This window comes from Elgaria multicarinata, chromosome 4, assembly GCF_023053635.1.
Source record: "Elgaria multicarinata webbii isolate HBS135686 ecotype San Diego chromosome 4, rElgMul1.1.pri, whole genome shotgun sequence".
NCBI classification, from domain to species: domain Eukaryota; kingdom Metazoa; phylum Chordata; class Lepidosauria; order Squamata; family Anguidae; genus Elgaria; species Elgaria multicarinata.
Window position 1 is genome coordinate 142,160,076 of NC_086174.1, and position 21,865 is coordinate 142,181,940.

The following is a 21,865-nucleotide window of genomic DNA, read 5'->3' on the forward strand; positions in this document are numbered from 1 at the left end:
CACAAAGTGTCCCAGCATTTTCCAACTCCACTGCTGCTGCTGGACTCACCGATACCGAAGAGGCCTGTCATGTCAGTACCTACACAGGACCTGATCCAGGATGCATCTATTTGAAGGGTGAAATAAGAGACCCCACTCTGACTTGAGATCAGGGAGTTCAACATCCATTGATCCATTCTCCAAGCCAAAGTGCTCTTCATCGAAAAGGTTCCCTGGACTCTCTGGACTCAGAGTATTATCTGTCAGATTGGAGGGAAGGACCACATTGACCTAAAGAGCATCAGGGTCGATCACGATCTCCTACCTCAGGTTGAGATCAGCACTCTGAATGGTCTCTGCCACCATGACAAAATTATTATTGGGAGAATTGGCATTACAGATGTGATAGAAAAGTCATAGAATCATAGAATAGCAGAGTTGGAAGGGGCCTACAAGGCCATCAAGTCCAACCCCCTGCTCAATGCAGGAATCCACCCTAAAGCATCCCTGACAGATGGTAGTCCAGCTGCCTCTTGAAGGCCTCTAGTGTGGGAGAGCCCACAACCTCCCTAGGTAACTGATTCCATTGTCGTACTGCTCTAACAGTCAGGAAGTCCATTGTATTCATCTTAGATACCTCAAAACCACCTCTCCTTGATACCAGCACACATCAGTGACCTCTTTATCTCGCCCGTCTGCAAAGGGTGTGTTTGCCTCCACCACCGCCGTGCCTGTACCTAGATTGGTTTCAGGGCTAACTCAACACATTTTGCCATTGGTGTCTGCTGCGCCCCTGGTGTCTAGTTGAAGAACTCCTACTCTGGTTCCCTACGTTCGAGCAGTCACTCTGCTACCTCCTCTTGAGTAACAACATGATGTGGAGCAGTCTGTCTGGCCTGATGTATCACCTCATTTTGGCATGGAAGATTATCAATCAGATGCTTACTCTTACGTGGCTCTGTCGATCTCTACACCAGATGGGGCTATGGACAATTAAAACACAGCCGCCACTTCTGAGGATGTGGGCCACTTTTTAGACCAGGGTCTCCAGATGATGATGATGATGATGATGATGATGATGATGATAATAATAATAATAATAATAATAATAATAATAATAATAATAATATATTTATTTCTTACCTGCTTCTCTCTTTGGATCAAGGCGGGGAACAACATTAGAACAGGAATCAATACATCTTAAAAATTCTTGATTTTACTTTGATCTGGATAGGCCTGCCGGAAAAGGCTAGTCTTTAAAGCTGCCTTAAAATCACACAGAGAGTTAATGTTACGAATCTCCTCCGGCAGGCCATTCCACAATCTGGGGGCGACAGAAGAAAAGGTCCTCTGGGAAACTGATGTCAGCCTAGTTTTAGCTGACTGAAGTAAGTTCACCCCAGAGGACCTGAGTGTGCGGGGCAGACTGTATGGGAGAAGGCAATCCTGCAGGTAACCTCCGTCATTGGGTATTGAGCCACAGCAACAAATCCAGAGGGTTAAGGATCTGCTCTTTGATGCTGTTCATGTCCAACTAGAAATGAAAAGAAAGCACAGCCTTCATCAAGTGCTGTAAAGAGTTTGGTAGCAAATGGAGGCAATGTTAATAAAGCACATAAAGAGAAAAGATGTTGAAAAACTGGAGTCACCCTCTGGGGAGCCTAGAGTAATAAATAAGTAACACATAATTGATGCTTAAACTGTGTTCTCACTAAAGAACCCTTTTTAGCTGCTGCTTGTGGTCTAATAGTTGGAAAGACTCTGGATGCTGAAAAAGAAAATTAGGGCACTCCATTCTTTCCTTTATAGAAAGGAAAATAGATTTAAAAATTAAGCGGTAAGCTGCTGGCGACATAATATCCCTCCTGATACCAAAGTGTTACAGAGGAATAAATGAGCAGTGAGCAACTAGTTAGAAGCAATAGTCAAAATCAGAAATTTTGTTGTGCTGTATTTATTGGAAATATTTCCACTCTTCCTTTTTAGCCATTGTCCTCAAGGTGGCGTGCATATGTGTGTGTGTGTTGAACAATACAAAAGAATACAAAGTGCTGCCAAGTGCCTAACTAAACAAAGCATTTTTTACCTTGCATCTAAAAGCCATCCAAGTAGTCACCATTGAGTTGTGCAACCGAGGCGCCACCATTGAGAAGGCCCTGCAGCTCTGGGAACCACCCCTATCGGATTTGAAAACGGGGGCACTCAGGGCCAGGCTTCCAACTAAGGTTTTAACTGCTGGACATGTTCATATAGGAGGAAGACAGTCCTTAAAGATGCTACAATCCCAGATGGTTTGGAGCCTTGCAGATTAAAATCAGCATTTTGGATTGTGCCCATAAACGAACTGGTAGAAGTTCTTTGACTGCTAGTGAGATGTGCTCGCTCCTCCTTCTCCCAGATGAAAGCTTCACAGCTGTATGCTCTGCCAAGTGAAGTTTTAAAAAACAGTTTTCATAGGCAGCGTCACAGGTAGCTCATTGCAACAATCTAACCTAGCTGTGGAGACAGATGAAGTCAAGTGGGACTTTTGATAGCTGTTGGGGATTTTTGTACAACCATTCAAGAAACTGGGGAGCTGTGAGCGGGGAGAGGGGAGAATCCTTCTATTGAAGAATAGAAAGAAAGAAAAAGAAAGAAAGAAAGAAAGAAAGAAAGAAAGAAAGAAAGAGGAAGCTGAGAACAACACCCTGGAAGAGGCACTTCCGGTTTCCTTGGCAACTGTACAAAACAGCAGATTAAATAAATGCAATGATTTCTTCTATCAGAATATTTATTATGGGTTGTATAGGCTTGAAGTATTTCAACAATGCAAATTTGTATCTGATTTACAAAACGATTTTTCTATATTTGATCAGCACCATTTTTATTTATTTATTTCTATACCATTCAACAGCTGGAGCTCTCTGGGTGGTTCACAACAATATTTACTGTGGTATTCTGGTTACATATCTTCCCATGGGCAAAAAGCACATTGTTTTCTATTATGAACTACTCACCACCCAGCTCCCTGTATTTTTGCATTGAATTTTTAATCTCCTGGTTCCTCATTGTGTTTCTTATATACCTATTTTTTTTGCTGAAATACAAGCTGTGCTCAGTATTTCAGCAAAAGTTCTTTATCTTCATTGCTTAATAATTCTCAAGTATTGTTCTAGTGATCTTTCTTAAATAAAGATGAATGAACTGTTCAAATATCTCTGAGGTTAATAGAGATAAATGACAGAGTAACAGCTGGTGACACCCCCGTCCCATCAAAGAATATTACTCAGTTCAAAAAAGCTGAGTGTTAAATGAATTGAGTACGTCATTCACAATGATCTGCAGACATTGTCAATTCTCAGAAGTGGTATATTTTTGCATGTTTTTGATTTGCCTTCATGTATTTTGAAATTATGTAAGCTGCCCAGGAAATTTGATTTAAGTGGAGCAAACTCCAATAATAAATAAATTTAAATTAGCAGCTGAAAACTTTCATTCCAGATATTGGGGCAGGTATGTAAAATGTAATTGGAAGGAGTAGGCTGTCTGTATGTACAATAGCTATGGCATGTTCTTTCGGCTCTCAACATGCCCAATCCAACCAGTTAGGGAGCATTACAACAGCAGCATCTTCTACCATAGGCAAGATGCTGTCACTGATAGCCACCTGCCTAACTTCTGAAACTAACAACAGTCGAAGTGTCACAGACTATGATGTCAGGTGACAGGTGGGTTCAGATGGAAGAAGACAGTTAATCTCTAAGCCAAAATGATGTGCAGCTGGCTTACCGGGTATTTCTCTTGGATGATGATAAGCGAAGTTTATCAGGAGGAGGGCCTTCTCTGCTTTGGTACCCCGGCTGTGGAATGAACTCCCTAAGGAGGTTCGCTTGGCACCTACATTATATGCTTTTAGATGCCAGGTGAAGACCTTTTTATTCTCCCAACATTTTAACAATCTATAAATACATTTTAACATGGTGTTTTAAATTTGTAATTTTGCATTGCTGCTGTTTTTATCTGGTTGAGATAAATTGTATATTGTATTTTATATTATGGTGTTATACTGTTGTTTTATACTTTGAATGGTTTTAATTTTTGTGAACCGCCCAGAGAGCTCCGGCTATTGGGCGGTATAGAAATGTAATAAATAATAAATAAATAAATAATATGTTATAGAGCTGTATTTTAAATCTTTGTATTGCTGCTCAGTTTTATTCTGGTTGAACTTTGATATTGCACTTTGATATTGTGCGTTTACCTTGTGGATTAAGTTTTATACTTTAAATTGTACTTTATGGTTTTAATTTTTGTGAGTCGACCAGAGAGCTTCACCTATTGGGCAGTATATAAATGCAATAAATAAATAAGTAAATGTAGCCAATTCAGAGTGAAATCCATACTTGCTGTAGTGCATTGCTCTCATTCAGGTGGTGGTGGTGGTGGTGGAAAGAATGCATGTTGAGTGGGGAAGACAAAGAAGCTTGACTGCTATTGTAGCTGCTACTATATTGGCAAAAGTAGGGACTCCCGTTTTGTTACCTGCAATTTGCATAACTTGTCAATATTAGAGGAAACCACCACCACCACCACCAACCCGGAATTTTCCCAGATTCCATGAAAAAAACTACCATGCCTCGGATTATGAATGCAAGCTGATCTGGGGGCTCCAGGGAAAACTGTCGAGCCCCCAAAGGATTAGATTTTCTTGAAACAGACATCCCTACACCAGTCAATCACTTTACTCAAAAAGGTTTGTAAAGCAAGGAGGTTTTCTCTAGGAGAAGTCTCAACACTCTATGTCTCCTTTAAAGTGGCTGGCCCAGCCCCTCTCCCAGGGGGGTCATTCACCATTTCCTAGATGCAGTTCGTTGTTCTGTTGCATGCTAAGTGATTACACTACCACTTGGCGGCTTGGTTTTTATATTTTGTTCAATAATTGGTTGGGCTGCTGACCTCTGTTGTGATGCTTTCATGTTTTGTACCTTTATTATTCCTATATTGTATTTGTATACTTTATTTTCCCTGACTTCCTTAGTCTAAATTTAGATGGTAAGGTCCTCAGGTCAGGTTTTTACAAGTTAATTCAAGCAAAAGTAGTAGTAATCTTATTTCATGCCTTGTAAATGTCTCAGCTGTGTAATTCAGTACACAAGTTGCTAGTATTCATAATTGTACATACCAACCAATCAATATGAATGTGTACTTTCCATCTCATAGGAAAAACAAGTCTGGCAACTTGTTCTGCAAGTAAATGGCCATGCTTCATATCCTTGCGTGTGTTTGGAAAATGCACACAGCAGAAATCGGTGTTTTGAAACAGAAACTCCGCTTCTGTGCCGTGTATTGAATGTCTAGTTAGCACTCCAGTGCAGCGTAGAACAAATCGTGAAGTCTCGCAGCATAATTCTAAGCATGTTTTGCTTAGAAGGCAGTCCCCTTTTGTGCACCATAGATCTGATTTTTTTTTTTAGTAATGGGTCATAGGATTGCAGGCTATGTGAACTGTTAAATAAACAGTATATCATGTACTATAAATTGCAAAGATATTATCATATATAGTGTATGCTATGTAGGGTATATTTTAAAGCTTTATTCATTTACAAATCAATGGTGGTTATAATCAATTAAACTCACACTTTTATTTAGGGAGTACTTTAAACAGAGATCAAAAAGTTGATTTGGATCAACTATTTATATTATTCTTTTCTCCTGGTGACTTAAACCAGTCTTGAAGGCATGCTTTTTGTACTTGGAGTCAGTTCCCAAGTATGTATATATTGTATGAGTCTGGTTTGGTTTCCAATGAAATGTCCGATTCCTGGCTAGCCGGCACAGCTTTGCGGGCAAGGAGGAATCAAATAGATGCTGCACACATGCATTACACGCACGCATCCTTCAGCCTGGGCAGAGCCGAGGCTATAAAGGTTGTCCCTGCGTGTTTCTTTGCCTCTTTTGAGTTCTGCCCCCCCTCCCTATCAGCTAGTATGGGACTAGCCATTCGCTCCTTTTGCCAGGAGGGCTGAGTAGGAATTTTCCCTGGCCGTTAGTGATGCACAGGTTTTTGCCTACTTCATACTGGCCTTAATCATTAGCATTGGAGGATAAATAAGTTAATTCATGGGTTTCAGGGTTGTGCGGGAATTACATGAGGTCAGAATAGGGACGGTGAGCACTCTGGCACCTTGATGGTGACTGGCAATCCAGAGGTCCTGCTCCTCGGGGGCTGTGCATCTCTTGTGTCAGGATATGGTTTGCCTTTGGGGACTTTCCTGTCTCATCTACCTGGAGCTGTGCAGCCCCAGGTGGGGATGACACAGGGGGGTCCCTCCATACACTGAAGTGTACCTTGGAAAAGGGGCCGGGTTTACCCGATCCTGTGTTCAATGGAGTGGCTCACCCTTTATTTGCAGGGTAGTGGCCTGTAGTAAGAGCGGTTAAGATTCCCTCACTTTCACATACAGATCCAGGGAGGGGAGAATTTCCCTAATTAAATAAAGAGGCCCTAATTTATCCCAAGCTCTGCTGTCTTCGTCTTATTTCATGAGTTCATTCTCTGCTCGCAAATGCATGAAATAAAACACACTGTGGAGCTTCTACACAGGATACTGTTTTAGTGGCTTCATTGTTTTTGCCCCTGAACCTATAATATAAACAATTGGGTAGATAAAATATAAGGTATGAAAAGATTCTTACAGCAAGCTTAGAAGTAAATCCCACTAAATTCACCAAGACTTTCTCCCTAGGAGGGTGTGCTGTGGAGATATATCTAGGTGTAGATCTATTACAGAATGTGGAAATAGGATAGAACAAACTGATGAACACATGTAATACTGACATGGACTGAAATAGACTTATCTGTCCATCGCTATATAGGGTTGAAGCCTTGGTTTTTGTTCCTTCCATTTGGGAGGCTGTTCCTTGATTTAGCAAACCCTAAATCACTTAATGGAGTTTTAGGTTGTACTGAGCAATGTTAACTTCATAGTATTCTGTAGCTCATGCTTCCTGCTTCATCCTTGATGAAGCAACGTGGAGTCACAAGACTTGAGTCTCTGATTTCAAATCATACAAGAGAGAAAGAGAGCAGGAGACAGTACCAGAGTTTTGCCTCTTGAAATGCTTGAGATGGCTAACAATTAGGGATGTTGTAGAATGCATTCGGGGGATTGGAGCTTGATTTTTTTTGTCAGCTCAGGCCCCTGGATTTCAATCCATTTCCCGCTAACTGGCCCAACTCAGTCTGCAGAGAGTCAGGCCAGTTGTGCAATTTATACAAATTGTGCAAATTTCATCTGCAATTTGTGCAAATCTCCATTTGCACAAATTGTAGCTGACATCAAAAACAAACAAACAAAACCCAGGAAAAGTCCCCAGAGTTCAGGGGAAACCTCAACTTGTCTTGTAAAGGCAAGCCAAGTTGAGTGAGCAGAAGAAGACTTGGTTCAAGGCACCCAAAGGTGCTAGGCATATACAGGCAAGGATTTAGAAAGTGCAAGCAAGTCCAGTCCAATCCAGTCCAGGCAAGTCCAATTTAGGGTGCTGAATAGCCAGGCAAGTTAGACCAGGCCGGGTCTTCCAGGACCCTGGCCAGCTCCAAGTTAACTGAGACTCAATCAAGGGCAGCTGTTGACAAATGTTTTTTTAAAGCCTTATGAAGGCCATCAGCTCAGCCTTGCAGTTAACTCCACCCCTGCAGAGAAGCTACTGCCTGATTTTTAGCCGTTGGCTCCTACAGGATGGGGTGGTGAAGGCTGCAATGAAGGTGTGCCCTCTGCATCTGAGGAATCAGCTATAGGCACATCCCCTGGCCTGGAAGGCCCTGGCATAGCAGGTGTTGGATTAATGGAGCATGTCAAGGCTAGGGAACATGACAGAAATCCACTGAGCTCAAAACGTGCCAGACTCCTAAGTGGCAGACATCCCTACTAACAATCAACAATTTTAAAATTCATTTCTTTTTGCAAATCATACAAATATGTCCAATCCACAACCCCAAAGTTGAACATGAGCAGAAATGCTTTTTTAAAGAAATGCTCGCAAATTCTCAAATACATTGGTTTTTTAAATTTATTTATTGCATTTATATACCACCCCATAGCCAAAGCTCTCTGGGTGGTTTACAAAAGTTAAAAATGGTAAACATTAAAAACAAATATACAAAGTTTAAAAACATAGAAAGCATAAATACAATAGTATCCTTATAAAAACAGCCATTCTGGGGTCTATTAAAAACAAACAAACTCAGCTCATGTTATTAAATGCTGTTAAGTGCCTGGGAGAAATGCTGGACATGTCCGTTGGGGGCATCTGTCACCCTTGTGGGCCCAGGCAGATTTTTGCCCCATGGCTACTCACCGTTGCCTGGTTGGGAATGGGACGATGTTTTCTTGAAGTGCAAAACCACTCTCCTCCAAAGACTATGGCAGGCAGTTTATTTAGTGGCTCAGTCTTTGGCCTTAGCTAGACCTAAGGTTTATCCCGGGATCGTCCCGGGGTCATCCCTGTTCATGTAAATGACACACAGGGGATCCCGGGAGCAGGCAGGGATGACCGTGGGACGATCCCGGGATAAACCTTAGGTCTAGCTAAGGACTTTGTCAGGTATGTATTTCCAAGCATTATCTTGGGTGACAAAAACAGACCAGCCAGGAAAGAATGGGTGTCGGATGCAGCGTGGAACAAGAGGCGAGAACAAGAGGTAGGTATAGCAAAATAGAAGGAAGGAATATGTATCAGCTGTGGGGGGGGATTTACCGGGAAATAGTGGGGAGAGGGTATGGTAAGGATGGAGAAATCATTGATTTTCAAGCTGAACAAAATTCTCAGAAATTCATCTTGCTCCAGTTTCCAACCTGTTTTTCTGCTCATGAGAATGGTAAAACTGTGCACATTTTTCAAAAGTGTGAACTCCCCCCCCCCATTGACTAAAGCATGAAATGCATTTTTTTTTAAAAAAAAACAGTCCATGCTACTCTAGTTAAAAACATGTATTTTAGTGAATTAAAAGTTTATCTTACTGACCTTGGCTACTATATAGGGATGCATGAGGAATTTGTCCTTTGTGAGTCCCGATACAAACTGACCTGATCTGTACCTCCAGGATGAATGTGCAGTTTGGGATGCAGTTGTCCTTCAGATTCCACATTTCTCTGAATGTTGCAGTGCAGTCCTCTGCTCAAGAAACATGCCAAAATGCATGTGGAAGGATAACATATGTTTAGAAGCACGGACTTGAATTGTAATGCATTTATGAAAATTTCTCAAGCGTATTTTTGTAAGGAAATGTGTTTTGGAATATGGATTTAATGACATGTTTTTCTGAGGATTTGGTGTGTGTTTTTAAATTACAGTTGGGATGGAATGGATTTATGAATGGAGCAAATGCAAATCTGACACAGACCAGAGTCTGACTGATCTACTGCTATACCTAAATAAATTCTATGGGTTAAGCAACTGTCCAATTCTTATCAAATGACTTGCCTTTATCACCAAATTGGACCCCACTCAGAGTGCAATTATGTAAGCTAATGAGTTGGGGGTTAGGGTGGTAACCCTCATGTACTAACGCTGACTTTAACAATCAGTAACAAGTCAGAGGGTGGTGAAAGAAGTCTGGTGCATGCAACAACCAGGAGTAAAATTGGGGAGTAGTTGAAGCTACAATGGTATTTCTCCCTGCCTCCGTCTATTTGTCATCTGTGTTCGCCTGTCTCATGTTCTTCATACGTTCCCTTCCCTAGGAGCTAATGTTCCATAAATGCCCCTGTGCCTGGAACGCTGCCACATCAAGGCAGAGCATTTCTAGTCCTCCCCAAACGAGAGCTTGCGCCTCTCCTCATTTTATTTATTTATTTATCACATTTCTATACGGCCCATTAGCCGAAACTCATACATTTTCTGCTGCTCCTGTATCCGTCAGCTGACATCTGATGTCTCTTAATCTGCCCAGCACCCCTGAGACAAGTGCTGCAGGTTGAAGCACGGCTGTATCTGGGCTGCTAGACAATGACCACCTCTGCCCACTGATGCTGCTCCATCACCCACCTGCTACCATCTGCTCTCTCCCTGCCTTCCCTGGGGGGCTCATACCGAAACCTGAAGCTTTGCTGTATCTGGCACGCCATCCCAGTGCCTCTCTCCTTCCGCCTGCCTTTAGCCTGCCACTTTTCTCTCAGCTGGAGACCAGCTCTGACAGGCTCTTCAGGCTGTCACTGTGTTATATCACTGTGTCATATCTACACCACACAGAGCCAGTGTGGTATAGTGGCTAAAGTGTTGGACTGGGAGTTGGGAGATCCAGGTTCTAGTCCCCACTTGGCCATGGAAACCTACTGGGTGACTTTGGGCCGGTCAAAGACTCTCAGCCCAACCTACCTCACAGGGTTGTTGTTGTGAGGATAACGTGGAGAGAAGGAGGATTATGTATACCACCTTGGGTTCTTTGGAGGAAAAAAGGCAGGATACAAATGCAATAATTAAATAATTGAATAAATAAATGTTTTGTTTTGTAGAGCTTTCAGTCAGAGACTTATTTCTGAATAAAATCAGACAGAATATAATAATAATAATAATAATAATAATAATAATAATAATAATAATAATAACATCTGGAATGCTCCTCTCCTCACTTGCTGTTTCTCTGCTTGCATCCTGCTGCCCGTTTTGATGTGTGACATACTGGTGGCCAGTGCGCCCATGGCCATTGCTGCTGCCCATTTCAGTACGAGCAAGAGAGACTGTGCCCTCGAGCATCTGCTTCTGTCTGCCTCAGAGAGGTCGGCCATTGTGGTGTTTTTCTCCTGTAGGCTTCAGAGAGAAAAAGACTGACCCTTGTGCCACCATGCTTATGCTGCCTGTCTGAGGAAACTGGCCACTGTGAACATTATGCTGATGTTGCCTGCCTGAAAGAGAGAGACTGGCCATTTTGACCTCATGTTGTTGCTGACATCTCAAGTAGAGAGACTGGCCATTCTGGCCTATGCTGATGCTGCCTACCTGAAGCAGAGAGACTGGCCCTTTCTTACCTTATTTATTTGTTATATTTTTAACCTGCCCAATAACCAACATTATTTGGGTGGATTAGAAACAGTTAAAAGACTAAAATACCATACAGTCAGTTAAAAATATAAAACACAATACAGATATTTAAAACAATGAGACAATACAAAACAACAAAGGAATAGATAAAAACAGCCATAAAAATCCAGAACTAGAACCTCATGCTGATCTTGTCCACCTGAAGAGGTGGGTTAGATTTGGTTTCTGAACTTGCTTACTCTTACAGCCCCTTTGACACATCGTTCACCTCTCATCAACCAAGCAGGCCCCACTGTCTAGCAATGCCTTTGAGGACGTGGGATGACTACACTCTACCTCTGCACAAAATTCAGTTGTAACTTGCACAAATTTTAAAAATAGGAAAACACAAACTGGCCCAACTCACTGCACACTGAGGCCTTAGCTAGACCAGCGGTTATCTCGGGCTGATACCCGGGATCGCCCCTGTGCATCCAGATGATGCACAGGGGATCCCGGGATCGGGGAGGGATCATCCCTCCCTGGCCCCAGGATACAGCCCTACACTTTGGGCCCGTTTTTTCCTGCAGTCTCGGGTTGAGCCCAAGACCACGAGTGTGTGGCCCGTTTCTGCGGCTTTTCCTGGCTCCACACGATTACTCACGTGGAGCTGTGAACCGAGCACAGGGCACAGCAATCCTCAGGAGCGCTGCGTCCATCGGGGCTGCGGGGGCGGGAAACGGGGAAATCATAAAAAAAAAAAAAACCCACCGACCTGGATTCACTCAAGCACTCGTGCGCTGCTGGCTCCTTTAAAAATAAAAAATGGCCTCTCTTCTTGAGGTCGTTGTACCTTACGTATAAATGAGGGTGAGATCTCGTGTTATTCATAACAAAAGGTCTCCCCTCCTCTCCCCCGGAACAACAGGTATGTCTAGCTAAGGCCCGAGTTGGGCTCCATGGCAGAAAATGGATTGAAATCTGGAGCTGAACCAGTGGAAGCTCACCAGGTTCCAAACACACCAAAACTGGTTTCTCCGACAACCCTAATTAATTGCCGTCTCTTCTTAACAACTGCAAAATTGTTGGCTGTATGTTCTGTTTCACCTTTATTTATGCCAGTCAACAGATATCAAACATAAAATCCAACTGTCCTTTCCAACAGTGAAATAAGTACTGGGGTTATAAAATGGGCTGTGATGAGAGGGAGAAAGCACCAATTCAGGCAAAGAAAGGGAGAGAGATTTTCTCTGGTGCTATGAAAAGCATGTATCTTTAATGACAGATCTAAAAAGCCCAACGTTTTGGATATACAATCCTTCTTCAGGGGCTGAATACAGATAAAAAATGTTAAAATTCAAAAGGAAGAGTAACAATACTTTTTGAATAATCTTAATCCTTTGCGGCATGCCCGGTTATAAAATGGGCCCTAATATAATTGTAAAAACTTACATTCTAATAAAACTTGTTCCGCTGTTTCAATCTGTTCTGAACACAGTCCCAGTTCAAGTGGAACATTTTTTAAATGTCCCTTCATGATTGTTTACTAGCCTCCTAAACTTGCTCCACAGTTGGTTCCCATAAAAAATTCAAGAAAACACTCGAAACCTGCCACCACTAAAAAATAATGCTTAAAGTTTATATTTGGTCATTAATTTCTTTAAGCAGTTGGAGATGCCTCAATCTGAAAATGAAAATAAACACCTTATCAGTAGAATAAAACATAGTAAAGTGGTCAGGGATGGACACTGAGGGCTAAATCTAAAGCACAGTATTGCAGTTAAAAAAGAAGACACTTATTTTAAGGAATTCAGAATCATGTGAAGAATATTCACAATTGGCAAAGGGCGAAGTCTAGGGACTGGATCAAGTCAATATCCCAAAGGCATGTCATGAGAAAGCCAATCAGAGATACTTATTATAATTCTCAGGTCTCGGATTAATATGATGGTTGTTGGAGGAATACCAGTTACCGTCTCTGTTTTCTGTAGTCGGATAGAAGACTGGGAAATTCCTGTAAAGTAATTTCTGATTCCTAAAGGAAATGGAGCAACAATTATTTAGCAGGAAGTTAAAGGGTGGGGACAGGAAGGGAGTTTACTGTCTAGTGAGAGTAAAAGATCCACAAAGGAAAGAAAACATACATTCATATATAGTGGTTTGAATATAATGTGTCGCTGATGTGGCTAGCTCCTATAATGGAATTTGGGCCCTAGAGAAATAGAAGCTGTTCACATGGTGACTCTGTGCCTGGTTTGTGACTATTCCTAATTTTGGTGGCCTGTGTCTATGTTGATTTCCATAGCCACAAGTCTTTTGTTTTTGGTACTTGAATCTGGCATCACTGAGGCAGGGAAACAGGTTAAAACGGAGCAGTACTGGTAATCAGATTCAGGGAACAATTCAAGACACAAGGGCCTTAGCTAGACCTAAGGTTTATCCTGGGATCATCCCGGGGTCATCCCTGTTCATGTAAATGACACAGGGTATCCCGGGAGCAGGCAGGGATGACCCTGGGATGATCCCGGGATAAACCTTAGGTCTAGCTAAGGCCTTAAACTGTCCTAGTCAGATTCAGATGAAGGATCTCTAGTAATGATCAGTATAGTTGATCAAAGGTTTAAGGCAGAGATCCTTCGCCTAGGCAGCCAGACAGATTTAGATCAGATCAGAAAGCTTCTGTGCCAGGAGTTGCCTGCAGGCAGGATTTCCGACCACAGTGCACCAAAGAACCGGGGCCACAAGAGAGAGACAGAGGGCGATATACACTCACTCACATTGTCTCTCGTAAGCTCCTGGGGCAAGGCACAGAGTGCAGAGTCCTGCAGCAGTGGGTATGGTCTCTGGCTGTGGCAACCTGAAGGACCAGGATGACATAGAAAGGAGCAGAGGGTGATACTGGCCTTAGCTAGACCTAAGGTTTATCCTGGGATCATTCCTGCCTGCTCCCGGAATATCCTGTGTGTCATTTACATGAACAGGGATGACCCCGGGACAATCCTGGAATAAACCTTAGGTCTAGCTAAGGCCATGCACTCACTTATCTCGTCCTCTCATGTTCCTGGGGCAATGCACCGCTGCATGGATCCCACTGCTGACACCAAATTGTCAGGGAAATTAACTGAAGTCGAGATGAAGCAAAAGTCCAGGCAGGCAGCTTCCGATAGAAAAGCTTTGTTCAGACTACACGTGTAGGAGGAGACAGCCTCTCAGCAAGCTGAAGGCTGAACTCACTGGCATCTTTCGTCACCAGCAATTTCTTATAATTTTCGAGAGCTGTTTGCAGCTCTCAGCTCTCTTCCTCCTCTCTTTTCCTTTCCCCTTTGTCCATATACCTTACATTATAAATCAAAACCTAACTAGTAACATAAACAATTCATTCTACAAATTTACAGCAATAAATGGTGCCTCTCCGGCTCTCTGATAAGAGACACCAAGGATGTTAATTGTAACAAAGTGGTCCCGAAACTGTAAATTGTTCAGAGAGGGGTATCTGATTGGGTTTATTTCTAGATGAAGGATGTTCCTTTCCTGCTTTCAGATATATGGCAGGTCAGGAATGTTGCTTGTGATTTACAAGCTTTGGCAGGAAGGGGATTGATTGGAGTCCATCTGGCTAGCTTCAGTTTTATTGATCCAGGGAAGCATTGGGGGTGGGTGGGCCATGTTGGGTCAAATGTTTGGTCAGTGTCTTTTGTTTGTGCTCGCGCTTTTCACTTGGGAATCTTTTGGACCAGTGATTTCTTTAATTTTCTTCAACAACACGGATATATATATATATATATATTTGACAAGCTGCTATCTTGTTGTGGAGTGTGATTACCAATGATAGTGCGATACACTTTTTGGAGGGTGATTGCAGAAAAGATAGATGTTGAAATAACTCCAGCACACATCATCCCGAATCCAACTCTACCGTTGAGATGATTGTTTGACGAATGGAGTGGTTGTACATATGTTTTGCATGTCTTTTTGACTACAGACCTATAAACTCAAGGTTTCCAAGTGTAGCTTGACAGGCCTCTGAAATCAACAAAAAGGGAGAGATGTGATCCTATGCCTGTGATTGTTGCAGGCACTGGTAACTTACTAGGCTGGAAGACCAGCGAGGTGGTGGAGTTGGGTGGGGGATGGATATGGGGGTGAGGATTTGTAGAAGCAGGGTCTGGAGTTAGCCCTTCACACACATATGGGCTCTCAGTGAAGTACCAAAAGATGTAAGACACATGTGCTATCTCCAGTATTCGAGGCAATAAGCCTGTGTGCACCAGTTGCTGAGGAACATGGGTGGGAGGTTGCTGTTGCACCATTTCCTGCTTGTTCATCCCTGGCCGATGGCTGGTTGGCCACTGTGCGAACAGAGTGCTGGACTAGAGGGACCCTTGGTCTGATCCAGCATCAGGGCACTTCTTGTGTTCTTATGTTCTTATGTGCATTGGAGAGAAGTAGGCAAAATTATAAGTACATCCACTACTGTCATAGTGTTGAGTACCTAGTTTAGAAAGGGCTGTGGTATCATAGAGACTGAAAAACACTGCTTGACATGTTTTATTTTAATTACCCTCTACAGAATGATTCAATTCCTCAAGATGACTTCACTCCAGAAGTTTACAGAGACTTTTTGAGCAACCTATGTCCTCGGCCTGAAATAGACCACATCTTCCTAGAGCTGTAAGAAATGACGGAAACCAGCATTTTTGTGCACTTTTTCATTTATTGCTTATCTATGCTCACAGCGGCAAGGTGCATTATTCAAGTTCCAGCATCACACTGTGATAGTTCAGAAGAGATTTCTGGATCTTGCAGTTCTATTATTTAACCTATCCGCTGTGTTGGGGATGAAGAAATGCTTTTCTCTAAGCTGCTATTTTTTTTATAGCGCTTGAACTTTAACAGGAAATTATTCCTAGAGGAATATGACTGCTAGGCCTTCTCCTTCTTTCTGGCATATGCTAGTTTAAACTCCAGTTAAAGTAATTTAGCAGCAAGGCAACTGGTAGGGGAGAGGATGCCAGGAGCAATATGTATTAGATAACAGCCTCTCTAACCACCAAAAGGCTAAAGAAGTCAGGAAAACAAATACAGTGTAGTGCAGTACTCATGGAAGATGTTATCAGTGCTTCCATTCAGCACAAATTAAATTAGCAAACAACTGGGCACTTGTTATTTCATCCTCTAATGCCTTGGAACACCTGGAGCAATGTAATTGCAAATTTAATCTTTTCTGTATCCCTTTCCCTCTGGCTTTAATATATGTCCCTGTTATTGAGGCTAATAACACATTAACTGCAAACCCATGTAGGAGATCATTGATGTTCACACAAACATCTGTTTGAAACAGAATGGAGAGGAAAGACATTTCAAGGAGAGTGATTTGGAGTAGAGAAGCTTTGGGTGTGGAAGGAGCTGAACACCATCTCCGTGCATTCATTTGAAATCCTCCCTCCAGGAGCTGCTTGTATTGTTAAAAACTACAGTCAGGGCTTTCTTGTACACATTTCCCTTTCATGTGTAGTTACCCACTTAGAATTCCAGTGTTTGATTTCCTGGCATTTCAGCAGTTCTTCTGTTCACTACAATAATCTCCCCCCCCCCCGCTTCCTTTTCTCAAAAGGAAGTTGGTTGTTACCGCTTCTATAGCTGTGTTCCTTCTCACCATAAAGCGGGCCAAAATGGGATAAAGAGAAATGCTATGTGCTAATGGGATGTTCAATCATCTTAATGCAAATGTGAGTTTAGCCTGCAGGCACGACATTGTGATAATGGCTGTTCTGTGTGATTCACTGAGTGTCTTGATCTTCAAGAAAGCATCTTCATGTCTTCTGCTATGAATACGAATGAACGGGGCATGGGGGAGGCTGGGTCAATTAGAGGAAGTCGGTGTCCATATTGGGACACTTTAATCCTCCAGCACACTGTTCCAGTTGGTGTTGGTCAAGCCACGGATCTCACATTGAGAGAGGAGCAGGATGGGGACATTCCTAGATGTCCCTTTGGCTGTAATCGGCATCACTTGCTAGTGTTCATCATTATGGGGAGATGGCTCCCTGCCATATTACATATTTAGCTGAGCAAGCTTACATAAACCAGGGCTAAGTAGTAAAGCGCTGACTGGCAAACTGTGCTACATCAAGCTGTACGCGTAGCTGTCAAGTGCTGCTGTCAGCTCACAAGAACACCTGCTGCCCTGTCTGGCTGAGCACACAGTTTCTGAGCACACAGTTTTTACTTTAAGAGCCGGGGCTCTCTAACATTGGAAAGCTGCAAGCATGGCCTCTGGGGCTGGACCTTGGGGCCAAAGTCTAGGGCTCCGCAACCATGCAGGCCTCCTAATGGCCACCCAGAGAGCGCCATTTTATTTCTGTAGTCATGATGGTGCTATGATTTAAGTGAGTTTAATGGGTAAAAATGGCACATGCTCAGGGTGCTTTTTTTAGAAAAACGACAACACAGGGTTGGCAAACAGCTTTGTTGTTCATATACAAGAGGAATGCGGAAGTGGTTTTAAAGTATGGAATGGCAGTTGAAGGCAGAGTGGGGAGAGAAATATCAGTTCTGTGCTTCACAACTGAAATAATGCACATGGCTTTGTAACACACACACACCATTACCTAGCTGCACCACTGGGCACATAGGTAGCTGTCTTATACCGAATCAGGCCATTGGTCCATCATGCCCAGTATTGTCAACACTGATTGGCAGCAATGGCTCACTAGAATATCTCTGGAGCTCCGCCCCTGAGCTCCGCCCCCTCCCTTCCTGTCTTTTACCCTAAAGGCCTGGAGATAGAAAAGAAGTCGTGGGAGCAGTGTTCTTAGCCAGTGTTCTACATTCCTTCTGGTCTTAATTAGAGTTGGGGGTGTTGAATGGAGCTCAGATGAGTGAAACATGGGTAGACATCTGTTTCCTAATCTATTAATGCAAATCTATCAGTGCAATAACTTGTTTCCTGCATGACAGCTCAAACCTGCGCATGTACAGAGAAATATAAGAAAACAATAATGGTAGGTGCTTGGAAACACACACACACACTCCAATGCATTATGAAATCTTTCTTTTCTCTATTTCATTTCTTTTACTTTTTTCAGTGGTGCTAAGAGCAGACCATATCTTACTGTTGACCAAATGATGGAATTTATAAACTTGAAGCAACGAGACCCACGGTTAAATGAAATTCTTTATCCGCCTTTGAAGCAGGAACAAGTTCAGCAGCTGATTGAAAAATATGAACCCAATAATGGTTTGGCTAAGAAAGGTCAGTAATTTTCATTATCTTTCATATGCTGTTTTTGATTTCAAACAATGAACAAATTACAGCGAAGAGAGAGATACTGTAGCACACACTGGTTCAAAGGTAATCACATTGCCAACTGACTGGCTTGAGATTGGGCAGCCTTGCAATAGTTAAATTCTGAATAGTTAAATTCTAAATTCTGGCTGGGTTAGTTTTTCTGTTTCTTTTCACTTTATAGGACAGATCATTCAGGGCACGTAAATGTAATCACCAGGACAAGAATTGTTTTACTTGAATTTGGAATCTGTGACATGGGGGCAGGGGGATGCCCCATGAAAACAACCTCACGTCGTTGAGCTGAAACAAAATCATGTTGCTGTTTGATCATGCCAGTGGTGGCAATGGCACAGCCTTCTGTATGCTGATAAGGTTTTAATGCCAGGTGGCTTCAGACTAAATGGATGTGCCATAATCGAGAAAGATTCTTTTGGGGGAATTTTTATTAGTAACGTTACTAGCAAAGCTGGGCTTCCTGCCAAAATGTGCTCTTCAATTCTGTTCAGATAAGCATTGCAACAGCCTGGAGTATTAGCTGAATATTGTATTAATCCAGATCTCTTGTTTCATTTTCATTCAAGTATTCAATGGGCTTCCTTGCTTTTTAAAGTGGTCATGCCATGACAGTATTATAGAGGCATGGGAGATGAAAAAGCTGATTTCTTGTGATACACACACACACACACACACACACACACACACACACACACACACTTTGATACGGAGTTAGTGGCATAAGGCTGATTCTTCTACTTCATGACCTTAGCTCTTGAGACTGACTGAGATGGAATGGCTTAATCTTAGAGTTGAACGAAATCTTCATTTGTAGCTTTGTTTTCTTTCTTGAGCACTTCCAGTGGCTTTCCAGACTGCCTCAAAAGGAATTTCCAAGTCCTGTACGCAGCTTTGTAAGTCACTTAGCAGTTATGTGCCTTTGTAAAAAAACCACAGAAGCCTCCAGCCAACCTGAACAATCCAATTAAAAAATGCAGAATGCACCCAAAGGGGTCTTCTCGCCACCCCACCCCTTTTACGGCACTTTGTCGTGCTCCTGCAACTGAGTAATGTGGCTCCCTTTTTGGAAGCTGTTCTCTCTAGAGTGTGGTGGGAAGGGCTTACAGGAGGGATATATAAAGAAAGACATGTGCTCAGTTGAATCAAGTAGTTTGGCCCTTGTATGCTAGCTCAAGGACTGCACAAGTCCCTGGAAACTTGAATAAGAAAAGACACCCCTACTTTCTGGAAATTTCTGCACATGTTTCTGTGAGTAATGCTTTGTGTCCACTACTTGGTGCCAATGAGAATTAGTCCTCTCTAAAATATACATGATTCTATTGTAATATGAATGGGATAGCTGGAACAGGGAGGTTTGAGCATATAACACCGATTCTGGCCCACTTGCATTGGCTGCCTATATGTTTCCGAGCCCAATTCAGGGTGCTGGTTTTAACCTATAAAGCCTTACATGGCTTGGGACCACAATACCTGATGGAACGCCTCTCCTGACATGAACCTACCCATACACTGCGCTCAACTTCTAAGGCCGTCCTCCAAGTGCCTACTCTGAGGGAAGCTTGGAGAATGGCAACAAGGGAGAAGGACTTTTCAGTGGTGGCCCCCCCGACTGTGGAATGATCTCCCTGACGAGGCTCGCCTGGCGCCAACACTGTTATATCTTTCAGGCGCCAGGTCAAGACTTTTCTCTTCTCCCAGGCATTTAACAGCATTTAACAACGCTAAATTTGTTTTCTAATGGACCTCAGAACTCTTGTTTTAAATGGATACTGTTGTTTTTATATTGTTGTTTTTATGTTTCTGATGATTCTTAAATTTTGTATACTTTTTAAATGTTTACTGTTTTAACTTTTGTAAACCGCTCAGAGAGCTTCGGCTATGGGGCAGTATATAAATGTAATAAAATACCGCCCAATAGCCAAAGCTCTTTGGGCGGTTCACAAAAGTTAAAACCATAATAAAACAACGAACATGTTAAAAGCACAATTACAAAATACAATATAAAAAGCACAACCAGGATAAAACCACGCAACAAAATTGATATAAGATTAAAATACAGAGTGAGAACAGTAAAATTTAAATTTAAGTTAAAATTAAGTGTTAAAATACTGAGAGAATAAAAAGGTCTTCAGCTGGCGATGAAAGGAGTACAGTGTGGGCGCCAGGCGGACCTCTCTGGGGAGCTCATTCCACAACCGGGGTGCCACAGTGGAGAAGGCCCTCCTCCTAGTAGCCACCTGCCCCACTTCCTTTGGCAGGGGCTCACGGAGAAGGGCCCCTGTGGATGATCTTAAGGTCAGGGCAGGTACATATGGGAGGAGGCGTTCCTTCAAACAACCTGGCCCCAAACTTTTTAGGGCTTTAAATGTCAATACCAGCACTTTGAATTGGGCCCGGACCTGGACTGGCAGCCAATGAAGTTGTAAAATAAATAAAAATGGAACACAGAAATGAGCATATAGTATGTTGAGCTCAGGACGCAGGTGATAATATACCTGTGTGGGTTTGGGAACAGTTTTGGAAAGTTTGCCATGCCTGTTCCTTAGAACAGTGGTGGGTGTCAGGCCTAGCCCCAGCACTGCTGTGGGCCCTATGGCTTTGGATCCAGAGTCTGATTCAGAGTTAGAGGAGGAGGATTTACAACCCAGTCCAGTCGTGGGAAGCTCAGGCCCTGGGAGCACAGCTTTGCCTAGTATTCCATTTGATAGGCTGACAGGTATTACCCAGAGGACCTTTTCCTCTGCTGCTCCCAGACTGTGGAATGGCCTGCCGGAGGAGATTCGTCAACTTAACAGTCTTTTAGCATTTAAGAAAGCTGTAAAGACTGATCTCTTCCGGGAGGCCTATCCAGGGGAATGTTAGGATGCTTTTAGGATGCTTTTAGTATGTTTTTAGGAAGTTTTAACAATGTATATTGTGTTTTGATTAATGTTTTATGTGTTTTATGCTGTTGTTGTTGTTCCCCACCTCGATCAGGATGGAGAGGCGGGTTAGAAATTTTTTAAAATAAAAATTTAAAATAAAATTAATAGTAGGCTGAAGGAGGAGGATGCAACCTATCAGCCAAAGCTGCAAGCCTCTGATTTACAGCCGGTGATTGTGAGAACTTAGTAGGGGTGTCAGAAGATTCTGTCTGGAGAGTGGAGCTTGCCAAACTTTCATCATTTCGGTCCCCTGGACTTCAGCTTGTTTCCCCACAAGTTGGCCCAGCTTGAACTGCGTTGAATGCATTTGTGTAAATAGAAAGGTGCATAAATTGTGGGGCGCAATTTGCAGGAGTCACACTAATTTTGGCCGTTAATTACATAAATCGCGCCTCATAATTTGTGCACATTTCTATTTACTTTTTTTTAAAAAAACCTACAGGAAAAATTCCTGGATTTTGGGAAAAGCCCAGCAGCTCAGCCCTCAAATGCCAGTTGAGTCAGGTGCTCTCCAGCAATCTGTCAAGCCCCAAAGGAGCCAGATTCCACAGTGACGGACATCCGTAGAACTGATTAGGATGGAGATTCTGCAGGTGAGGGGGGACCTCGGAGGTATCTCCCAGCTTAAGGCCTCAACTAAAGAGGGCAGAACAGAGAC

The 21,865-nt window shown here is 42.7% G+C and overlaps 1 protein-coding gene across 5 annotated transcripts in view; it reads left to right on the top strand.

The window, feature by feature from the left end:
• The window catches only part of PLCB1 (phospholipase C beta 1), a 702,230-nt gene that overhangs the window by 427,276 nt on the left and 253,089 nt on the right, over positions 1-21,865 (top strand). For all 5 annotated transcript variants that reach the window (XM_063125314.1, XM_063125315.1, XM_063125318.1 and 2 more), the window contains 2 exons: positions 15,548-15,648; positions 18,066-18,232. In XM_063125314.1, coding sequence (XP_062981384.1) covers positions 15,548-15,648; positions 18,066-18,232 — 268 coding nt within the window. The remainder of the gene's footprint in view (positions 1-15,547; positions 15,649-18,065; positions 18,233-21,865) is intronic.